Source organism: Lissotriton helveticus, chromosome 12 (assembly GCF_964261635.1).
Source record: "Lissotriton helveticus chromosome 12, aLisHel1.1, whole genome shotgun sequence".
NCBI classification, from domain to species: Eukaryota; Metazoa; Chordata; class Amphibia; order Caudata; family Salamandridae; genus Lissotriton; species Lissotriton helveticus.
This window is the reverse complement of record NC_136073.1, coordinates 576993084-577012625: the sequence shown is the minus strand read 5'-3', so window position 1 is coordinate 577012625 and position 19542 is coordinate 576993084. Positions and strand designations below refer to the sequence as shown.

At 47.4% G+C, this 19542-nt stretch overlaps 1 protein-coding gene across 1 annotated transcript in view; it reads right to left on the bottom strand.

Annotated features, from left to right (window-relative positions):
* The window catches only part of CNGB1 (cyclic nucleotide gated channel subunit beta 1), a 1191945-nt gene that overhangs the window by 1052404 nt on the left and 119999 nt on the right, over nt 1–19542 (bottom strand). The window contains 3 exon segments of the mRNA XM_078668834.1: nt 601–644; nt 647–720; nt 1091–1175. Of these exon segments, the coding sequence (XP_078524960.1) occupies nt 601–644; nt 647–720; nt 1091–1175 (203 nt within the window).

The following is a 19542-nucleotide window of genomic DNA, read 5'->3' as shown; positions in this document are numbered from 1 at the left end:
CACATCCAATGAAAATGTTCTTCTTCCCTTGGGCATGTGAGTGCTTCAGTCTTGAGCAGCAGCAAGCACCAGGCGTAGAGTAGTCAGAGAAAATGGTGCAAGGAATAAACCAAGGAACTAATCGGTTGTCATGTTCCCAAATCCTAAACCCAGAGAAGATGTATAGACCGCTAGGGCTTTCTGAGTGTAGCCCAAAATATTATGAATGGTACGAACCTAGGCCTAGGGCAGTTTTAGGTCTAGCTGTAGGCTCATCCAACGCCCACACACCAAAAGGAGTCCCCAAGTCTTACTCTGTAAGAGTCCATCCTAAATCCACATTGTAGCTCCTCAATTAAGAAGCCAGGTACACTTTTCATGTATGTGCTCAATGGTGAGAAGACAACTAGTAAGTAAGGCTCAGTTCCTGCACAGCTAAAAAATGGTTATATTAATGCTTATTGGAAGGACGCTGCATATGGGGCACCACAGGTTATTTGCAATCCCACTCAAGTAACCAGATCCTTCCTACATGGACAGAGCATTATGCGCAGACCTTGGCCATCATTACGATCAAAGTGAACAGTGAGTAATAACAGGCACCTTCCTTTATATACATACCTGGTCAGTGGTGTCATCCCCACCCTCTCGGTTGGCCCGAGAAAAGTGGGACTGTCGACAGGTTGAGGAACAACTTTTCCCAGGCCTTGTGCAAGCCATGTTAGCACTCCGCCGGCAGCACTGTCCAAAGAAAGATAGAAGGCTATGGGCAACGGGTAACAATAGGGGTGAACATCTATGTCACTGGTCTATAGAAGAGGATTTCTGCTGATCTGAAATTTTATATTTTGTTAAATATTTGGACCTCTTTTTTACTTATTCGAAAGAGCAATAAGGTACTTATTTCAAAACATTATCACTGTCCAAGAAGGCTTCATAGCATTTCTCAAGGTCAGATATTCCCTGTATTGATTAGTTTCTGGAAATTATATTCATTATATTAATTGATATTACTGATTCTAATCAAGTTCTTATGCCCCAACAGTGCCCCTGGAAATTCCCATAGATCTTTTAATGCAGTGTAGACTGACTATAGCATATTACTACAGACCTTTTTCCTGAATCAGGTTCAGTACTTTGTCCTGCTCCCAAAGTCTTCGACTCAGAAGCTTCAGTAGCAGCTTTAACCATTGCCTCTGCAGCAGACAGAAATAAGGGAAAGTCCACTTTAATAGATGGTCAACAACGAAATACACAATTTCCACACACAAAAATGTAGCAGTTTACATATGTTGTGGGTAAGGCTTTCTGCGCTGATGTGTGTACTTGAAACTGAAAGAGTGGAGCAGAGAGGCTTTGTTGGGCAATGGTTGGTAGCAGTTGCACCTAGGTGCTACTGGAATGGAACATGACCAGTCTGATCCAACAATATATTAGAAATTCTAGCATTTGATAGTACTCTTAAAAAATTATAAACATTTTATTCTCAAGTAGGTGATTTTAACAACATTAATGCCTTTAAAAGTCTGTTTTTCAATGAATGCATACACAGCATTGACAACAATTTGAACACAAAAAAAAGAAAATGTATCATTCCTACATCTAAATAGAGGGCAAGACTACTACCGACCCAAATATCTGTGAGGAAGCATGGCGCTCATATTTTAAAGAATAGTACTCGAACTCGTCAATTGAGGCAAGTGAACTTCCAGTATGTCTTTTAACCCCAGACCCCTCATGGTGTATACCACCTTGTACAGCGGTGGAGGTGCAATTGGCCTTAACCAAGCTCCAATCGAATAAAGCGCCAGGTCTAGACCGGATCCCGGTGATCTGTATAGAGATGAACAGGCGGTGTGGGTACCTTACCTTTTACTATTATTTAATGCAATTTTACAGGGCCTGCCAGCGCCCTGTACGTGGGCGAGGGGGAGATTATCCCTATCTACAAAAAGGGGTCACCCATGGAGCTGGCAAATTATAGGCCTATTAGCCTCATCGACGTGCCCCAGAAAATGTATGCAAGGGTTTTATTACAACGACTGCAGGGATGGATTAGCAATCAAGATATTCTGACCCCGTTACAAGATCGCTTTAGGGCCAGAACGTCTACAATAGACCAGCTATTTAGGCTCCAGCTACTCCACTGGAAGCATGTTGTTCTGGAAGGGGGTAGCCTATACCTAACTTTCGTGGACCTGAAATCAGCATTTGATATGGTGGACCGTAACCAGCTATGGAGTATTCTTCTGGCTATGGGGGTCCCACCATACCTATGCTTTCAGTTTAAATGACTTCACGAAGGGACGGTCGCCAGAGTACGGTATGGCAGAAATGGTCAACTGACGGTCCCGTTTCCTGTTGCTAAGGGGGTTAGACAGGGTTGCGTGCTTGCCCCGACCCTCTTTTCCCTCTTCTTAAACGGGCTGATAGAAGACCTTCTCGCAACCAAGGACATAGACCCCCCAAAACTGGCTTTTCGAAGATTTCCCGCACTTATGTTTGCGGATGACACCCTGCTGCTCTCAAAGTCAGCCATGGGCATGCAGCGTGTGCTAAATGAATTCAGCCAGTTTTGTAAAAAGAGGAACCTTGTGGTCAACATCAATAAAACTAAATATATGGTTTTTAATGCTAATTCCACCAACTGCCCCATCCGATGATGGAGGGTAGACCCCTGGAAAGGGTACCCATTTTTGACTGTCAGGGTCTCTCACTGAGTGATAAAATGGGGTGGCGCCCCAAATGGCCATGGCCAACCTAAAACTTACACTGGCTGTGGGGGGAATCTTAAAAGTTCAGAAAAACTGTGTTTTAAAAACCATAAGCCCACCACTCCAAATATATAAAGTCCAAGCCAGGTCAGCTTCCCTATATGGGGCGGAATTGTGGGGGTATAGACCATCAAACGCTCTCACAATAACTGAAAATAATTTCATTAGGCAAATCATGACCCTGCCAAGAAACACACCATTAGTGCCGCTAAGGATGGACCTAAATATATCTCCAATTGCTGATACCATTGCTTCACGTCCACGGCTGTATTGGCGGAGGTTGTGGAGCATCCCTGAGTTGGTTAGCTATAGGGAAGAATTAAAAGCGGTAATGGCATCACTAGGGGCAGGCAGCATTCCTTGGTTATTATTTGTAAGGCACTCTCTTAGTGCAATTGGCATGGAGAACCTTTGGATTAATCCAGAATTATCCTGCCCAGCCATCACTAAGAAAGCTTTGGCTAATATGATAAAAGAGTACAATTTAACGAAAGTTTACTGGTCAGTAAATACATCAAGCCTAATGTATGGGTTCTTGGGCTTTAAGTCCCATTATGAATTTGAACAGGTGATAGATTCCATACAACCCACCCTAGCGAAAAAGCTGTTCCTTCAATTCAGATATGGAACTCTCCCGCTACATGCAAATACAAATAGGTGGGCGGGAGTCCCTAATCGTCTTTGTCCTGTATGCCTCACGGAGGAGGAAACTGTAGTTCAGGTTATGCTCTTCTGGGCGGCATAAATTAGGCAGAAATGGATTATTCAGCTTTGTAAGAACCTTGGTATTAGGAATTACCTTGTCTTTTTTAGGATCCTAAAGACCGATACTGACCCAGTCTACGTGGTTGCAATAGCAAAGTTTCTGTTCTCTATGTGGACAATTCGCAGGAATCTGCTAAAAATAGATTAGAACTCTACCATGGGCAAAAAAGTCAATTCATGGAGCTTTTACTTTAGCGATCTTGTGGTATGTATCTTGGGATCGGTAGATTAGAGGGATATTTTTACTATTTTTATATTGGCATACTTAACTTAAATTTTTTATAGTGTGTTTTAAATGTATTCCCACAACGATGATTCTTAAAGAATGACATTATTTTATTAGGAACAAATTTAATGTATATTATTATTTTACATTTGCAATTACCTTGGATCTGCAATTGTTGTAAAATGAATGTGCTTTTATGGTTATATACAACCGCAATAAAGTCTTTGAACTGAACTAAACATCTAAATATCCAGCGCTTAATCATTTCAGAGAGAATGATAGTACAGTAATCAGTTCTGATAAAGGGGTAAACATAGTATTGTTCTTGTGTCAATGAAAAGTATAATCGAGTAAAAATCAAACAACTTATGAGTTAATTATGCAAAGAAATAGAAATTGTGGTTTACATTCTGAAAAGGAATTTGGTTTCAATTTGAATCAACAGCAAAGAACAGCTACTTTTTGTGTCCTTATAAAAACACATAGGTCCATTGGACCACCGGTAGGTAGACCTATTGTGGATGTTATAGGTAGTTTGGTGATGAGCTTATCAACATGTATTGACAGACTGTTATTACCTTTTATGTCAACTATGGATTCCTTTGAAAAGGATGCCAAGAATGTTTTGTAACTTCTATCACATATTTCCCTTTAAAATGATATGTGGCTGGTGACTTTTGAAATTGTTTAATTGTTATATTTCTATTGGCTATGAGTTGGGCCTTAAATCTTTGAAGTACTTTTTGGATGAGAGATCAGTCAGCCTCCTTGAATATAGGTGAATACTCTTAGGTTTCACTGAATTTTGTCTAATTTACAACGTTTTGTCTGTTTAATTTTGAATTATTCCTGCAATTACATGCAATTACATGGTATAGCAATGGGCTTACATTTTGCATCATTGTGCACTAATCGGACTGTGGGCTGGTGGGGAAAAGAAGCGGTTCGAATATCTGAAAATGATAAATATAGAAGAAATATTGTTTTATAGATATGCTTCATTGACAATGTTTTCTAGTAATTATATGGCCTCCATCACTTCTGCTAGACATTTTAGCTGTGACCACTGTAGGCTTGTAATTTTGCTTCTAGCAGAGTGAAAGAATGAGAAAGGAAGTGTGAACAACATCAGAGTGAAAGAGAAGAAAGAAGGCTTAGATATTCTTTTACTCTATAGCTCTGTTGTGACTGTTCTATAGGGTATATCTGTAGTTCTATTAGAAAGTTTAAAGTACAGATTTTAGAATACTTATATGCTGTGAGAAATTCTGGAATGAGGTACGCAACAGCTACTTAATTTATCACATATCATAGAGACAGACTGGAAAGCTTTATATTATATATTGAAAACATCCCAATGATGAGAGAGAGGAGACGTTGTTAAGTGGAGGCCAAATACATTTCTTGTTTGTCAAATTCTTTTTCCGCAGAACTGCATACATAAAATAAATTAAATGCCTTCCTGTAAACTTAGCAACCTTTTTTTGAGGAGCCTTCATATACCTCCACTGTAGAGGTTATATTAGCAAACAGTGTTGCATGCTAGAAAGTGGAGGGATTCTACTAAAAGATCTTGGTTATGGCATTTAGTTAATATGATTTGCAAATTGAAATTTTACTGTTTTAGTGTAACAAAACAACAATGGAAGAGCTAGTATAGCCCCTCATAGGAGAATTAGAAATTAATGAAAAGCATTTTTGTGAAAGTCAAAAAGTAAGACAAATTTATTAGAAGGAATGCTGCTTGTTCTTTAGCACAATGGTTAGTAAACTCAGTCGAAACATAAAAAACTATGAAATCCGAGGTTGATTATTGATCTAGTAATTATTTTATAGAATTTAAGTAAAGGCAAGGTAAAACTAACAACTGGATATTGATTGGTTTGTATTAGTTTAGTCTTTGACAGAAAATTAGTTATATTTTTAAATGTCTTCAGACTTGGTGTTAGACCTGGTACCATTGGGGTGAGTCTCCTATGTATTTAATATGTTTTTGCTGGTTTGCTCCCTATTGTAAAGTGGTGTAATGGATTAGTGACTCCATGATTGGCTTATTTGATTACTTGTCAGACCCTAGTACAGCGCACCATGTGTGCCCAGGGCCTGTAGATCAAATTCTGCTAGTGGGCTTGAAGTACTGATTGTGCCACCCACAGAAGCAGCTTGTAAAGTGCATCTCAGGCCGGCCATTGCAGAGCCTGTGTGCATTTTAGTACTGCCATGTCGGCTTGGTAAGGGCACTCACTTACCAGCCCCTAAACCTTCCGTTTTCTACATGTTTGCTACCCCTAAGGTAGGCCCAAGAGCAGGGTGCATTATAAGTAAAAGGGTGGGCATGCCCTGATGTGTTTGGCATGTCCTGATAGTGAATTACAACCATTTTCATTTTTCACTATTGCAAGGCTACCTGTCCCCAAAGGCCAGAATGTGCAGTTTGATTATAACATCTTATAATCCTAACTATCCCTGGGAACATGGTAGAAAAACTAATTTAGTATGCCTGAACTCAGAATGTTAAAATACATCTTTTAGTGAAGGTGATTTTTACATTCTGTGTTTGAAAATACCACTTTTAGAAAGTAGGTGTTTTCTTACCTAACCATCCAGCCTGTCTCTGCTAGGTTGTGTATTGCATGTCTGGTTTGTGAGTGACAGGAAGGCTTGGGCTCCAGCAGTCTGAGGAGTCAGGGCTTGGCTGTATAGGACCGTGGCTGCATAGAGAGTGGGGGGCGGAGATTTCCTTTCACTCCCCTGAGCCCTATAGAATAGAGAGTAGGGGGAGGAGATTTCCATTAAGCTACCTGGGCCAGGTCTGCTTTCAACAATGCTGTCTCCACCCCTGCCAGGAAGCTGCACAGAACAGGTTTTGGCTAGGCACAGGCACCCTCTGCCTTCAGAGGACAAATGATTTGCTAGTATAAATATTAGGGCCCAGACCCCAAGACTTTAGATCACTTCTGGGAGTCAAGACAAACCTTTGCCAAGGAGAAGAACCATAAGAAGCTGAAGGAGTTGCCTGCCCCTGTGCCAGTGTGCTATTTTCTGGGGTTGGCCTGCAGTGATTGTTTATTTGCCAAGGAAAGGAGACAGAACTTTTATTGAACTTTCATCATCTTTAAAAAGAATCTCCAAGGGCATGAATTGTGATTGCCTCCTGCTGAAGTCTCTGGGATACAAGACTTCACCACCAGCTCCCCCCTGAATTTATTTGCTGGGAATTCTGTCTGCAGTAGCCTGCGTATTGTTGGAAGCTGGAAGCGCGACTCAATGAGAAGAAGCGTGTCGCATTCACAGCTGTTGCCGTCGCATCATTGGAGAAGTGTGTCGCCACAGCAAGTGTCGCCGTCGCATAACCGGAGAAGCGTGTCACTGTGCAGCTGTTTGTCGTCGCATCACTGGAGAAGTGTGTCGCCACCGCAAGGGTCGCCGTCGCATCACTGGAGAAGCATGTCGCAGGGCCTATTGTGGCTCAGAAGTTCCAAAGTCGCCGCATGGCCGTCAGGCGTGCACGCATCGCCTTCACGTCGTCGCATTGCATCAAAGATGCCATCTTGTCGCATCACACCGGATCGTCGCATTGCATTGAGGTGCCATCTTGTCGCATCACAATTAGAACGCAATACGAGATCAACGCATCCCCTCCTCTCCGGTAAGGAACAGACACATTGCCTACTTTGCTCAAGCACTGATGAACAGACGCATCACCTCCCCCGAAGCGAGGAACCGAAGCATCATTCTCCCTGCGAACCTTTTGTTTATCTTGTGTGACGCATCCAAAGGTACTTTGTGAGAAACATGTAACAGCTACCATCATCTTTGAACTAAGCTATTTCTACCATCTAAAAGTCATTTTTCTTAATACTGTATTGTGGATTTTTGTCGTTTGGGTCTTGTGTTAAGTCTATATAAAGAATACTTATTTTATAAAACCTGTGTGGTGTCCATCTGTAGTGTTTTCACTGTATTACTATATGTGTTCACAAATGCTTTACACACTGCCTCTGAGATAAGCCTTCCTGCTCATGCTAAGCTACCACAGGGTTGAGCAGGGTTTATTTTAGGAGTGTAGCCCCCCTACTCTGACTAGAAGCAAGGGTCCCTATTTGGACAAAGGTGCAAACCATTGCCAACTAGAGACCCCCAATTCTAACATTAGTGGTCAGTGGTGAGGATTCTGGACTTGCATTTGTGACTCATATACAGTGATTAGTGTACACTACTTGTGAGTGCAGACCAAATGCAACAACATTCTCTTGGAACTGTTATTTTTGCTAAAGACTGCCTATTCGTATTGCCATGAGCCAAGCAGCATCCAACGCATCTATGGATCTAGAGTTTGAGGAAGAGAGGTTGGATGCCTACACTGTGAAACAGCTTAAATTCTTCTGTAGAAAATGTAAAATTGCTACTCTAGGCCTCACCAAGAAAGATGAGTTCCAAAATGTGCTGAGGGCCTGGGTGGAAGCTAAAAATGCCCCTGAGCACGTGGAGGGGGCTGAGAATACAGATGGGCAGCTAGATGGGCCATTGGGTCCAGCCGGGGAGAGAGTACCTTCCCCGCCAGGCAGCAGTGTTTCTTCGAAGGGCCTGTCCCCAGGAGAGCTGGAGGACAGGGAGAGAAATAGAGTGCAGAAAATGGAGCAGACCAAGCTCAAGATGGTGGGTCAAAAGGACCTAGAGAATAAGAAGCTGGAGTTTGAAAATAACAAGTTAGCATTGGAAAGAGAGAGAATGAGATTAGAACATGAGAGAATGTTGAGGGAGTTGGAAATCAAAGATAGAAGCTTAGAAATTAATCCCTCTGGTGGCAGCGCACCATCTGTGCCTGCAGAAGGAAGAGTATATTTCCCTAAAGATGTCATCTGGGATTTTCATAAGCATGAAGATATTGGGCAGTGGTTTGCAGACTATGAAATAGCAATGTTGGCCCACCAGGAACATGAGAAGGATTGGGGAGCGGGGTTGTGGGGCCGCTTTGTTAGTGATGGGAGGGATACTTTGTTAGACCTACCCACTGAGAATAGGATATTTAATGCCCACATGAAGGAAGCCCTGATGACCAGGTATGGGTTGACCCCAGAACTCTATAGACAGAGATTCAGTAATTGTAAGAAGCTGGAGGCAACTACATGGGTAGAATATATATCTTTCTTTTTCAGAGGTATGGATGGTTGGGTGAAGGGTAGCAAAGTGAGTACTTTAGAGGAGCTCTATGATTTGTTTGCATGGGAGCACTTGTCTGGTAATTGTTTTCCAGAGCTACGCCAGCATCTTATTGATAGCAAGCTAACTAACCCTAGCAAGCTTGCTGAGGAGGCGGACCGCTGGGTAAGTACCCGGGTCCACAGGTGTCATGTGGGAGACTTCGCCAAAGGTGGGCAGGATCCCCAGCAGAAGAGTGGGGGGACAAGGGTAAACAGAGGGAGTTCAAGAAAGGGCCCCAAAGTAATCCCCAAGGGAACCAAGGGAAGGGTTCCCAGCCTCCCCCTGAGAAAAAGCCAGAAGTCCTGACAGGTAAACCTGTTCGCAGGGGCCTCACTAGATGCTTTAAGTGTGGTCTAGTGGGCCACTGTTGGTATGATCCCAAGTTTCCCCGGAGGGATCCCAATGCACCACCCCATGCATCGCCCGTCAGATGGCCAGTGTAGCCCTGGGGGGGAGAAGATGGGTGGCCACAGTGGGTGGGGTCCCGCAGAAATGTCCCTTGTCTCATTAGAAGATTGTGAGGTGGTCCCTAGGACCCAGCTGTCTGATAACACTAAAAAAATATAGGCAGTGGGTGACCATCAATGGCCATAGGGTGGCGGCTCTGAGACACACCGTGGCCAGTGTGACAGCTGTCAGCTGGTGTTTTAGGAGCAGGCGATCCCCATGCATTCTTCCCTGTAGTTGCCACGGACAACTCAGAGAGCCAGTGTGAGGTGGCTCAAGTTCCCTTTGTGGGGGGGTATCAGGTACTCTCCAAGTAGCTGTGAGGCCAGCCATGCCTGTGGATTGTCTGTTAGGCAATTATTTAGTTAGCTCTCCTTGGGCTACGGAGGAGAGAAGGTCTCATTTAGAGATGTTGGATCTGCCTGAGTGGGCGTGTGTGACCAATTGGTTTATGGCAGCCGGTAAGGGTGTGCAAGAGGACCTGGAGCCTGAATATATAGCCCAGGTGTCTGCCTTAAAGAGAAGAGGTAGGGGGCGTGGGATACCAGCCCCCACAGTTCCCATGGTCCAGGAGGAAGGAGACCTTGAGGGGGATGCCCTGGAACCTTAAGGAGAGCAAGTGGCTGAACTTGGGGACCTGCCTGAGCTGACCCATTGGCAGCAAGAAGGAGGACCCTCCAGGGAAGAATTCTGTGAAGAGCAGAAGAAGTGCCCTTCTCTTGTGGGTTTGCGGCAACAGGCCACAAACCAGGCAGCTGGTGATCAGTCTGGATCACATTGGATCTACTGGGAGAATGGACTCCTGTATAGAGAGCCTAAGGTTGCTGAGCCTGGATCAGCCTGTGTGCTGGTGGTACCCCAGCGCTTCAGAGCCTTCCTACTGGGTTTGGTTTATGATGTGCCTTTAGCAGGACATTTGGGGCAGCACAAGACCTTTGAAAGGCTTGTCACCCATTTTTATTGGCCCCAAATGTGCAAGAGTTCAGATACTCATTGCAGGACCTGCCAGACTTGCCAGGCAAGTGGAAAGAGTGGGAGGAAGCACAAGAATCCTCTTCAGATTTTCCCTGTGGTCAGCACCCCCTTTGAAAGGGTGGGCATTGGACATTGTGGGGCCTCTGGACCCCAAGACAGCCATGGGCAACAGGTTTATCCTGGTCTTGGTGGACCATGCTACCTGGTACCCGGAAGCCAACCCTCTCAGGACAATGATGGCCCCATGGTGGGACGTGCATTGATGGGGATTTTCTCCCATGTGAGGTTCCCCAGAGAGGTGGTGTCAGACCGTGATACCAACTTCATTTCTAAGTATATGAACTCCCTGTGGCAGGAGTGTGGGGTAACTTATAAGTTTACCCCTACTTACCACCCCCAAGGTAATGGGCTGGTAGAGAGATTCAACCGGACCCTAAAAAGCATGATTTTAGGTCTTGAGGAACACATGAGGCATAAGTGGGATGTCCTCTTGCGATGCCTTCTCTTTTCCTACAGATATGAGCCACAGAAGTCCTTAGGGTTCAGCCCCTTTGAACTGCTCCCGGTCACACTGTAAGAGGACCTCTGAGTTTGGTAAAGGAAGGCTGGGAGAAAGCTCCCAGGAAACCTCCCCAGGATGTATATAGTTACATGCTGGCCTTCAGAAACCAAACCTGGCGTTTCCTGCAATTCGCCCAGGCGAATCTGGAGGACAGCCAGGAAGAGATGAAGCGGTGGTACAATCAGAATGCCACTCTGATTGAGCTTCAGCCTAGTCAGAAAGTTTGGGTTATGGCCCCCGTGGCGCCCTGTGCGCTCCAGGATAAGTAGACCGGACCATTTGAGGTGGTGGAGCGCAAGAGTGATGTCACCTACTTGGTAGCTTGCGGTCTCCAAGGAACCCTTTGCGGGTCCTGCATGTCAACTGCCTGAAGCCCCACTTAGAAAGGTCCGAAGTTCGGCATGCTCCTATTGGCAGACGCTGGAATGGAGGAGGAGTCTGAGCCTCTTCCTGACCTCCTGTCTGCAATAGAGCAAGATGGGTCAGTGGATGGTGTTAACCTCTCTTCCTCTCTGACCCATGAGGAGCAAAATGACTGTCGCCAGTTGTTGGGACAGTTATCTGATTTGTTCTCCCTTATTCTCAGTGTTACTGATTGGTGTGTACATGATGTAGACACTGGAGACTGTCCTCCTGTTAAGCACAAAACTTACAGAGTGACTGACAGGGTGAAAGCTTGCTTGAAGGAGAAGGTCTCCAAGATGCTTGCCTTAGGGGTGATTGAGTCCTCTAACAATCCTTGGGCCAGCCCAGTGGTCTTGGTCCCAAAGGCTGCCGCACCGGGTGCCTCGCCAGAACTCTGGTTCTGTGTGTACTACCGAGGGCTAATTTAGTCACCAGGACTGACGCACACCCCATTCCCAGAGCTGATAAGCTCATTGAACGGTTAGGGCTGCCTGGTACCTCCTCACGTTTGATCTAATGTCTGGGTACCGGCGGATCCCCCTAACTGATGGGGCAAGAGAGAGGTCAGCATTCTCCACACCAGATGGGCACTACCAATTTTGGGTTATGCCCTTTGGGATGAAGAATGCCCCTGCCACCTTTCAAGGTTGTTCAACCAGGTGTTGGCTGGACTGGAAGAGTTCATTGCGGCCTACCTGGATGACATTGCAGTTTTCAGCTCCAGTTGGGAAGAACATCTGTGTCACCTCTGGGACACAGATGTTCTGGGAGAGCAGGCCTCACCATCAAGGCAAGTAAGTGCTTGATCAGGCCGGGTTCTGTGGTGTAATTGGGACACCAGGTTGGGAGCGGCCATGTGGCACTCCTAAAGCCCAAGATTGAGACCATCCTGGCCTGGGAACCCCCCCAAACCCAGACGGAAGTGAGAGCCTTTTTAGGACTCTCTGGGTGTTACAAGAGGTTTGCCAAGGGGTATGGCAGCATTGCTGCACCCTTGACAGAGCTGACTTCCAGGAAGCAGCCCAAGAAAGCGAACTGGACTGACACCTGTCAGAAAGCTTTTGATGCCCTGAAGACTGCCATGTTCACGGTGCCTGTGCTGCTGGCACCCAACTTCTCAAAAGAGTTTATTGTTCAAACAGACGCTTCAGAGCATGATGTGGGGGCTGTTCTTTCACAGATGAATGAGGAGGGCCTAGACCAACCTGTAGCCTTCATCAGTAGGAGGTTACTTCCACAGGAACAGAGGTGAAGTGCAATTGAGCGTGAGGCATTTGCTGTGGTCTGGGCACTGAAGAAGTTGAGACCATACTTGTTTGGGACTCACTTCCGGGTTCAGACAGACCACCGGCCCCTCAAATGGTTGATGCAGATGAGGGGTGAGAATCCAAAGCTGTTGAGGTGGTCCATTTCCCTACAGGGGATGGATTTCACGGTGGAACACCGCCCTCGTACAGAACACGCCAATGCTGATGGTCTGTCCAGATTTTTCCGCATGAGTTAAAGAGAACTCCAGGAGGTAGGGGAGTTCTCCCCACCTTTCAACTCGAGGGGACAAGTGTTAGACCATTGGCGCAGGTCTCCCTAATATTTTTGCTGTTGCCTCTTATGTTTTTGCTGGCATTAGATGCTTTTAGGCACTGTGCCACTGCTATTCAGTGCCACAGTGCAAGTGCTCACTATGGTAAATTGATGTATGGATTAGTGACTCCGTGATTGGCCTGTTTGGTTTACTTGTCAGACCCTAGTACAGTGCCCTGCTGCCCAGGGCTTGTAAATCAAATGCTGCTGGTGGGCTTGCAGCACTGATTGTGCCACCCACCGGAGCAGTTTGTAAAGTGTGTCTCAGGTCTGCCATTGCAGAGCCTGTATGCAGTCTAGTACTGCCATGTTGACTGGGCAAGTGCACCCACTTGCCAGTCCCAAAACCTTCCCTTTTATGCATATTAGTCACACCTAAGGTAGGCCCAAGGACAGTGAGCATTGTAGGTAAAAGGTAGGACATGCCCTGATGTGTGTGGCATGTACTGATAGTAAATTACAGCCATTTTCGTTTTTCACTTTTGCAAGGCTACCTGTTCCCATAGGCCAGAATTGGCAGTTTGATTATAACATCTTATAATCCTAACTGACACAGGTAACTAGGTAGAAATTCGAGTTTAGTATGCCTGAACTCAAAATGATAAAAAACATTTTAGTGAAGTTGGTTTTAACATTCTGTGTTTGAAAATACCACTTTTAGAAAGTAGGTTTTTTCTTGCCTAACTGTCCAAGCCTGACTCTGCTAGGTTGTGTATTCCTTGTCTGGACTTTGAGTGACAGGGGCTGGGGGATTCCAGGAGACAGGGTGAGTCAGTACAGGGCTGAATAGACCCATCTGCATGTAGAGTGAGGGGAGGGGAGCACCTGGGACCTGAATCGTGCTGTGCCTGCCTTCCACAATGCTGGCTCCACCTCCTGTGGTGTGTGTGATGTCCCTGGCCTACACTGTCAAAGGAAGAGGGGTCCTGTAAACAAAGTGCTCCAGGACTGAACAGAACTGGTTTGGACTAGACACATGCGCTCTCTGCCTTCAGTGACAAAGGATGTTGGTGTATACAAGAGGGGACCCAGACCCCAGAACTTTAGATCACTTCTGGGAATCAAGACGAACCTTTGCTGAGGAGAAGTACCAGGAAGCTGAAGGAGGAGACTACCCCTGTGCTGCGTGTTTGGGTATTGGCCCGCAGTGCTTTTCATCAACTTGAAGAAGACTCTCCAAGGGCTTGAACTAGAGCTTGCCTCCTGCCTGAAGTCTCAGGGATACAGGACTTCACCAACCACCCCCCCCTGAATTCCTTTGCTGGGAATTGAAGTGCCTGCTGTTGTGCTGGGCCTTCTGAGAGACTGTGTGTCACTGGGAGCTGGAAGCGTGACGCAACAATGAGAAGCGTGTCACCTCTGCAGCAGCTGTCATCGCATCACTGAAGAAGCGCACCGCCGCTGTCATCATCGCATCGCCGAAGAGCGACGCATCACTGGAGAAGCGTGCCGCCGCCAAAGAGGTCGCTGTCGCATCACCGGAGAAGCATGTCGCAGGGCCTGTCACGGCTCCAAAGATCATCGAGTCACCGCACAGCCATCGGGCGTGCACGCATCGCATCAACATTGTCGCACCGTGAGCAAGCCGCCATTTTGTCGCATCGCATCGGAGAAGAGTATCGCATCGAGGTGCCATCTTGTCGCATCGCACCGGAGAGCAGTAAGAAACCGACGCATCACCTCTCCACACAGTAAGGAAGCGAGCACAGGGCCGGACTGGGAACCAAAACCGGCCCTGGCAAAGTGCCTCGGCCGGACCTCAGGGGGGTTGGGAGTGCGGCCGAGCTGTTTGCTATGGCCGGTCTCGGCTGATTTTGTAACAGCAGCCAATATTGCAGCTAAGCTGGAAAAACGGCCCTGTAACAAAATCAGCCCCCAGGGGCCCAAAACTGGCCCCTAACCCTGGCGACCCACCAGGGAAATGCCCGGTGCCCGCTACGGCCAGTCCAGCCCTGAGCGAGCATCAACTCCCTGCGCAGCAGTAAGGAACCGAGGCATCCACTCCCCTGAGTGTAAAGAACCTACGCATCATCTTTCCTGTGACCCTTTTGTTTTCTTTGCGTTACACATTCAAGGTACATTTAGAGTAAAGTGTTGCATTTACAACTTGAGAGAACTGCGCTATTTTCAACCATTTTAAAGTCTATTTTTGAGTACAGTATTGTCGATTTTTTTCGTTTGGTCTTGTGTTAAGTCTATATAAAAATACTTATTTTTATAATACAACCTGTGTGGTGTCCATTTGTAGTGTTGCCACAGTATTACTGTATGTGTTCACAAATGCTTTACACACTGCCTCTAAGATAAGCCTGCCTGCTCGTGCCAAGCTACCAAGGCGGTGAGCAGAGGTTATTTTAGGATTATAGCTCCTTACACTGACTAGACGTCAGGGTCCCTATTTGGTCAAAGGTACCTACCTCTGCCAACAAGAGACCCCCAAATCTAACAAGAACAAACGTCTGTCTCCACGACCCCCTCTTGCACCTACCAAGGCCCGGATCTACACCTGTGGAGACACGCACCCTCTGCCCCTCCGAGGAGTCATCGAGGATGAAGTCACCAGCGACAAACACGTCATGAGGGCCCGATTCCACATCACGGAAGGGAGGAAAGGCTCCCTTCTCAGTTGCCACACCGCAGAAGACCTCAGTCAGGTATTCTTTGCTCTGCAGATCCACGACTCCCACGCTGACGCCATCTTGCACAAATTCCCGGGACTGTTTTCAGGGCTTGGCAAGTTGAAAGGGAAGAAGTTCAAGCGCCACATTGACCCACTGTGAAGCCTACGGCCTTAAGACACCGGAGAGTGCCATTCAACCTCCGCCCGCAAGCAGAGGCGGAACTGAAGAAACTCGAGAACCTCAACATCATTGAGAAGGTGTCAGGCCCCACCCCATGTGTGTCCCCGTTGGTAGTGGCCCCCAAGCCAAAACAGCCGGGAGCCATACGGCTTTGTGAGGCTCACAAATGTGGCGGTTAAAAGGGAACGTCATCTCACCATGGATGACATTGTGGCGGACATGAACGGAGCCAAGTGGTTCTCCAAGCTGGACCTGAACCCCCTGCACCACCAACTGGAACTTGAGGCTGAGAGCAGGTACATCACCATGTTCTCTACCCACATTGGCCTCAGGAGGTACAAGAGACTGAGTTTCGGGGTGTCGTCTGCAGTCAAGGTCATCCAGAATGCCATCCAGGAAGCACTGTCCGGCCTGCAGGGCATCATCAATCTCAGCGACGACATCCTTGTGTTCTCGAACACCTTGGAAGAGCACCACACTCACCTCCGAGGCACCCTCTGGTGACTGCAAGACTGCAGACTGACCGTCCACAAGGTCAAGTGTTCTTTTTACCAGGAGTCTGTCGACTTCTTCAGGTACATCTTTACCAGAGACAGGCTGAGGGTGGACCCCAAGAAAGCAATGGCCATCCAGGCGGCGAGCACCCCGAAGTCCCCCACAGAAGTCCGCAATTACCTCAGCATGGCCACCTACTGTGGCAGGTTCATTCTGAACCTGGCCTCTCTGTCAGAGCCACTCCACGCCCTTACCCACAGTGGTTGTCAGTGGGAATGGACCGCAGCTGCCAACACAGCATTCAATACCATCAAAACAGCCCTTATGGACAAGACAGTGATGGCCTACTTTCACCCGGGACAACGCATAGAGTTGGTGGTAGATGCCAACCCAGTAGGCCTGGGAGTAGTCCTCCTACAGGAACATGACCGAGAAACATGGAAACCAGTCGCCTATGCCAGCCGAGCGTTATCAGACTCTGAGACCAGATATGCCCATATTGAGAGGGAAGCCCTGGCAATAAAATGGGCATGTCAGCATTTTCACCTCTATCTGTATGGACAGGAGTTCCAGGTAGTGACGGACCACAAGCCACTGCTTCCACTCTTTTCAGGGTCATTAAGACTGGCGCCCCCCAGAATTGAAAGGTGGGCCATTCAGTTGCAGGCTTACAATGTCAAGGTCGTATTCCGTCCTGGGGCTCATAACCCAGCAGACTACCTCTCACGACACCCCAAGCCGTCGGTCGCTCAAGTCCCGCCTGTAGACGTCGCACACTCGGAGGCATTCGTGAAGATGGTCTCATACGAGGCATGCCCAAGAGCCATGATGTTATAGGAAATTGGCCAAGCAGCTGCCGAAAACGAGGAGCTTGCCAGGGTACAAAATGCCCTACTGAACAACGGGTGGACCCACTTCCTGGATGGGGCCCAATTGCTCCGGGCGAAAGATAGCCTTGCTCGGCAACTGCTCTGGCAGATCCGGCACAAGCTGAGCAAAGTAGAACAGGGAGGCATCCTGAGAGGGCATGTCATTGTGATCCCCAAAGTACTGCAAGATCATATCATCCAGCTGGCGCATGTGGGCATCAAGGGATGGCAAAAACCAAAGCTTAACTGTGAAACAAGGTCTGGTTCCCGGCGATGGACACTAGAGTGCAGGACATGATGCGGCAATGTCACTTGTGCACCATCACGGGCGGCAACCCGGCACCGGCACCCATCATCACCGAGGAACCAAGTGAACTCCCATGGTCCAAGGTCAGCATCGACTTTGGAAGCTTCCCCGATGGCCGCCACGCACTGGTGCTCGTTGACTCGTTCTCAAAGTTCCCAGTGGTAGAAGTGCTAGCGTCAATGGCGTTCAAGCATGTCAAGAAAATCCTGGACAAGACTTTTGCCCTCCTAGTTCCGAGGCCAAGAGTTCCAAGATTATCTGGAGAGCAAGGCGATTTGCCATAGAAAGGTCACCCCTCTGTGGCTCCAAGCCAACGGAGCGGTAGAACACTTCATGCGAACCCTCAAGCGGGTTCTGCGCATCGCTGTGGATCAAGGAGAAGATGTTGAGTTGACGCTCAACCAATTTCTTGATGCATATCAGCAAACACCCCACAGCACCACCCGGTGTGCCCCGTCTCATCTGCTCTTCAAAAGAGCCCCACAGGCCAGCATTACAACTGATTCAGCATGAAGACCTCCAGAGGGGGACAACGTGGCCACCCAATCTAGGAGGACTGTGACCAACCAAAAGGCCAGCGCCACCAACGGAGCAAAAGAACCACAGCTGAAAGTGGGAGACAGTGTTGTGGTTAAAGACAGACAACCCGACTAGAAATTCAGAACACCGTATGAACCGGAAGAGTGGACCATTGTCAAGGTGCAAGGGACCATGGTCATGGCGCAGAGAGGACAGCAAGTGGTCACCAGGAATGTGTCATGTTTCAAGAGACCCCATGGGTCAAATACCGACTCGGAGGAGACACAAGATCTGGGACCTCACCACCGCAACACCTGCCGGCCGGAAGCGGACAAGCGGTGACTGACACCCACAGGCCAAGCCAAGACATTGTGACTAAACCCTCCCAAACCCCCAAGCAGATGCAGTGGCCAGCTCCAACTCCCGGGGCCAGAAGTATGGCCTCCGGCCGAACCCTGCACCCAACCAAAGGTTAAAGGACTTCATGTGCACATCCCCCTAGGCATGCAGACTGTGGTGAACATGCACTAAAGAAAAGGAGGGATGTAGACAGCCACCCGGGCTCTCCTATACTTTGTATCCTGCATGCACTCCTGGGGGAGGGCTCGACCCGAGCAGATAAAATAAACGGCGAGAGACAGCTCGGGGTCTTCCCGCCAGACAGTAGATCATTTGTGTGGTGTGTCCTTCTTTAGCGCTGTTTGGGCCCTGCCACCCGGGCCCGCCGCGCTACACGAACTACTATGAACGGCTGCCACCAAGTGGCCAGGTGAGAGACTGTGTCTTAGTATCAAAAATTGTGTAAAGCAGAAATGGGCGCCGTCATGGCATCTGTTCCACTCGCTGTAGCTTTATTTGTGTATTTTATTTTTGTGTAAGGTCCTCATATGACCAAAGGCAGCTACAAGGTGCAAGACGGTCACAGAAAGAATAGAACTGAGCAACAGGCCGATTCAAGTAATTAAGATGAGAATGCTTGGTGGCAGTGTCATTTTAATGGGTTTGTGGGCTCCTGGGCAAAACATATTTTGTGCAGCCACTGCATGGAACGGAACAAACTTGCATTTTGTTACCCTTTTTAGCCCACTTGAGAGTAACAGTAATACATTATATGTTACACCTGAACAAAACCATACAAAAACAGTTCAAATAGGTCTTGCCAAGGATCCCAAAAATCTTTAATAAGACACTGGTTTTACGAGACCAAGTTAAAGGGGACAGTAGGTAGAGTGGTTTGAAGAGAGAAGTAGAATAGACAAAGGTCTAATAGAATTAAAGTTCAGTTTCCCAAGAGGCTCCCAGGGGGCTTCTTGGAAGGTGGGGACAGTTCTAGGCAATTGCCCACTATGCCCATGCCTTTAAATTCCTCTGCTTGGTTAAAGAGGTGGGCCTCAGTTGTTTGGGGCATGATATGAAGTTGGTTTCATGAAGCCGATGTGGTGGTAGAAAATCCCAAAGGGAGGAGCCTTGTTGGAGAATAAACCTGCTCCCAAACTGTTTCATTCATAATGGGACAAGAGAGAGGTGAGATTATGTGGCCAATCTTCGATTCAGTCCCAACCCTAGGCATCTGGTGCCTCCACTTCAGACCTCTCTAGGAAGTTTATCTGTAAATCAAAAGAAACTCCCACA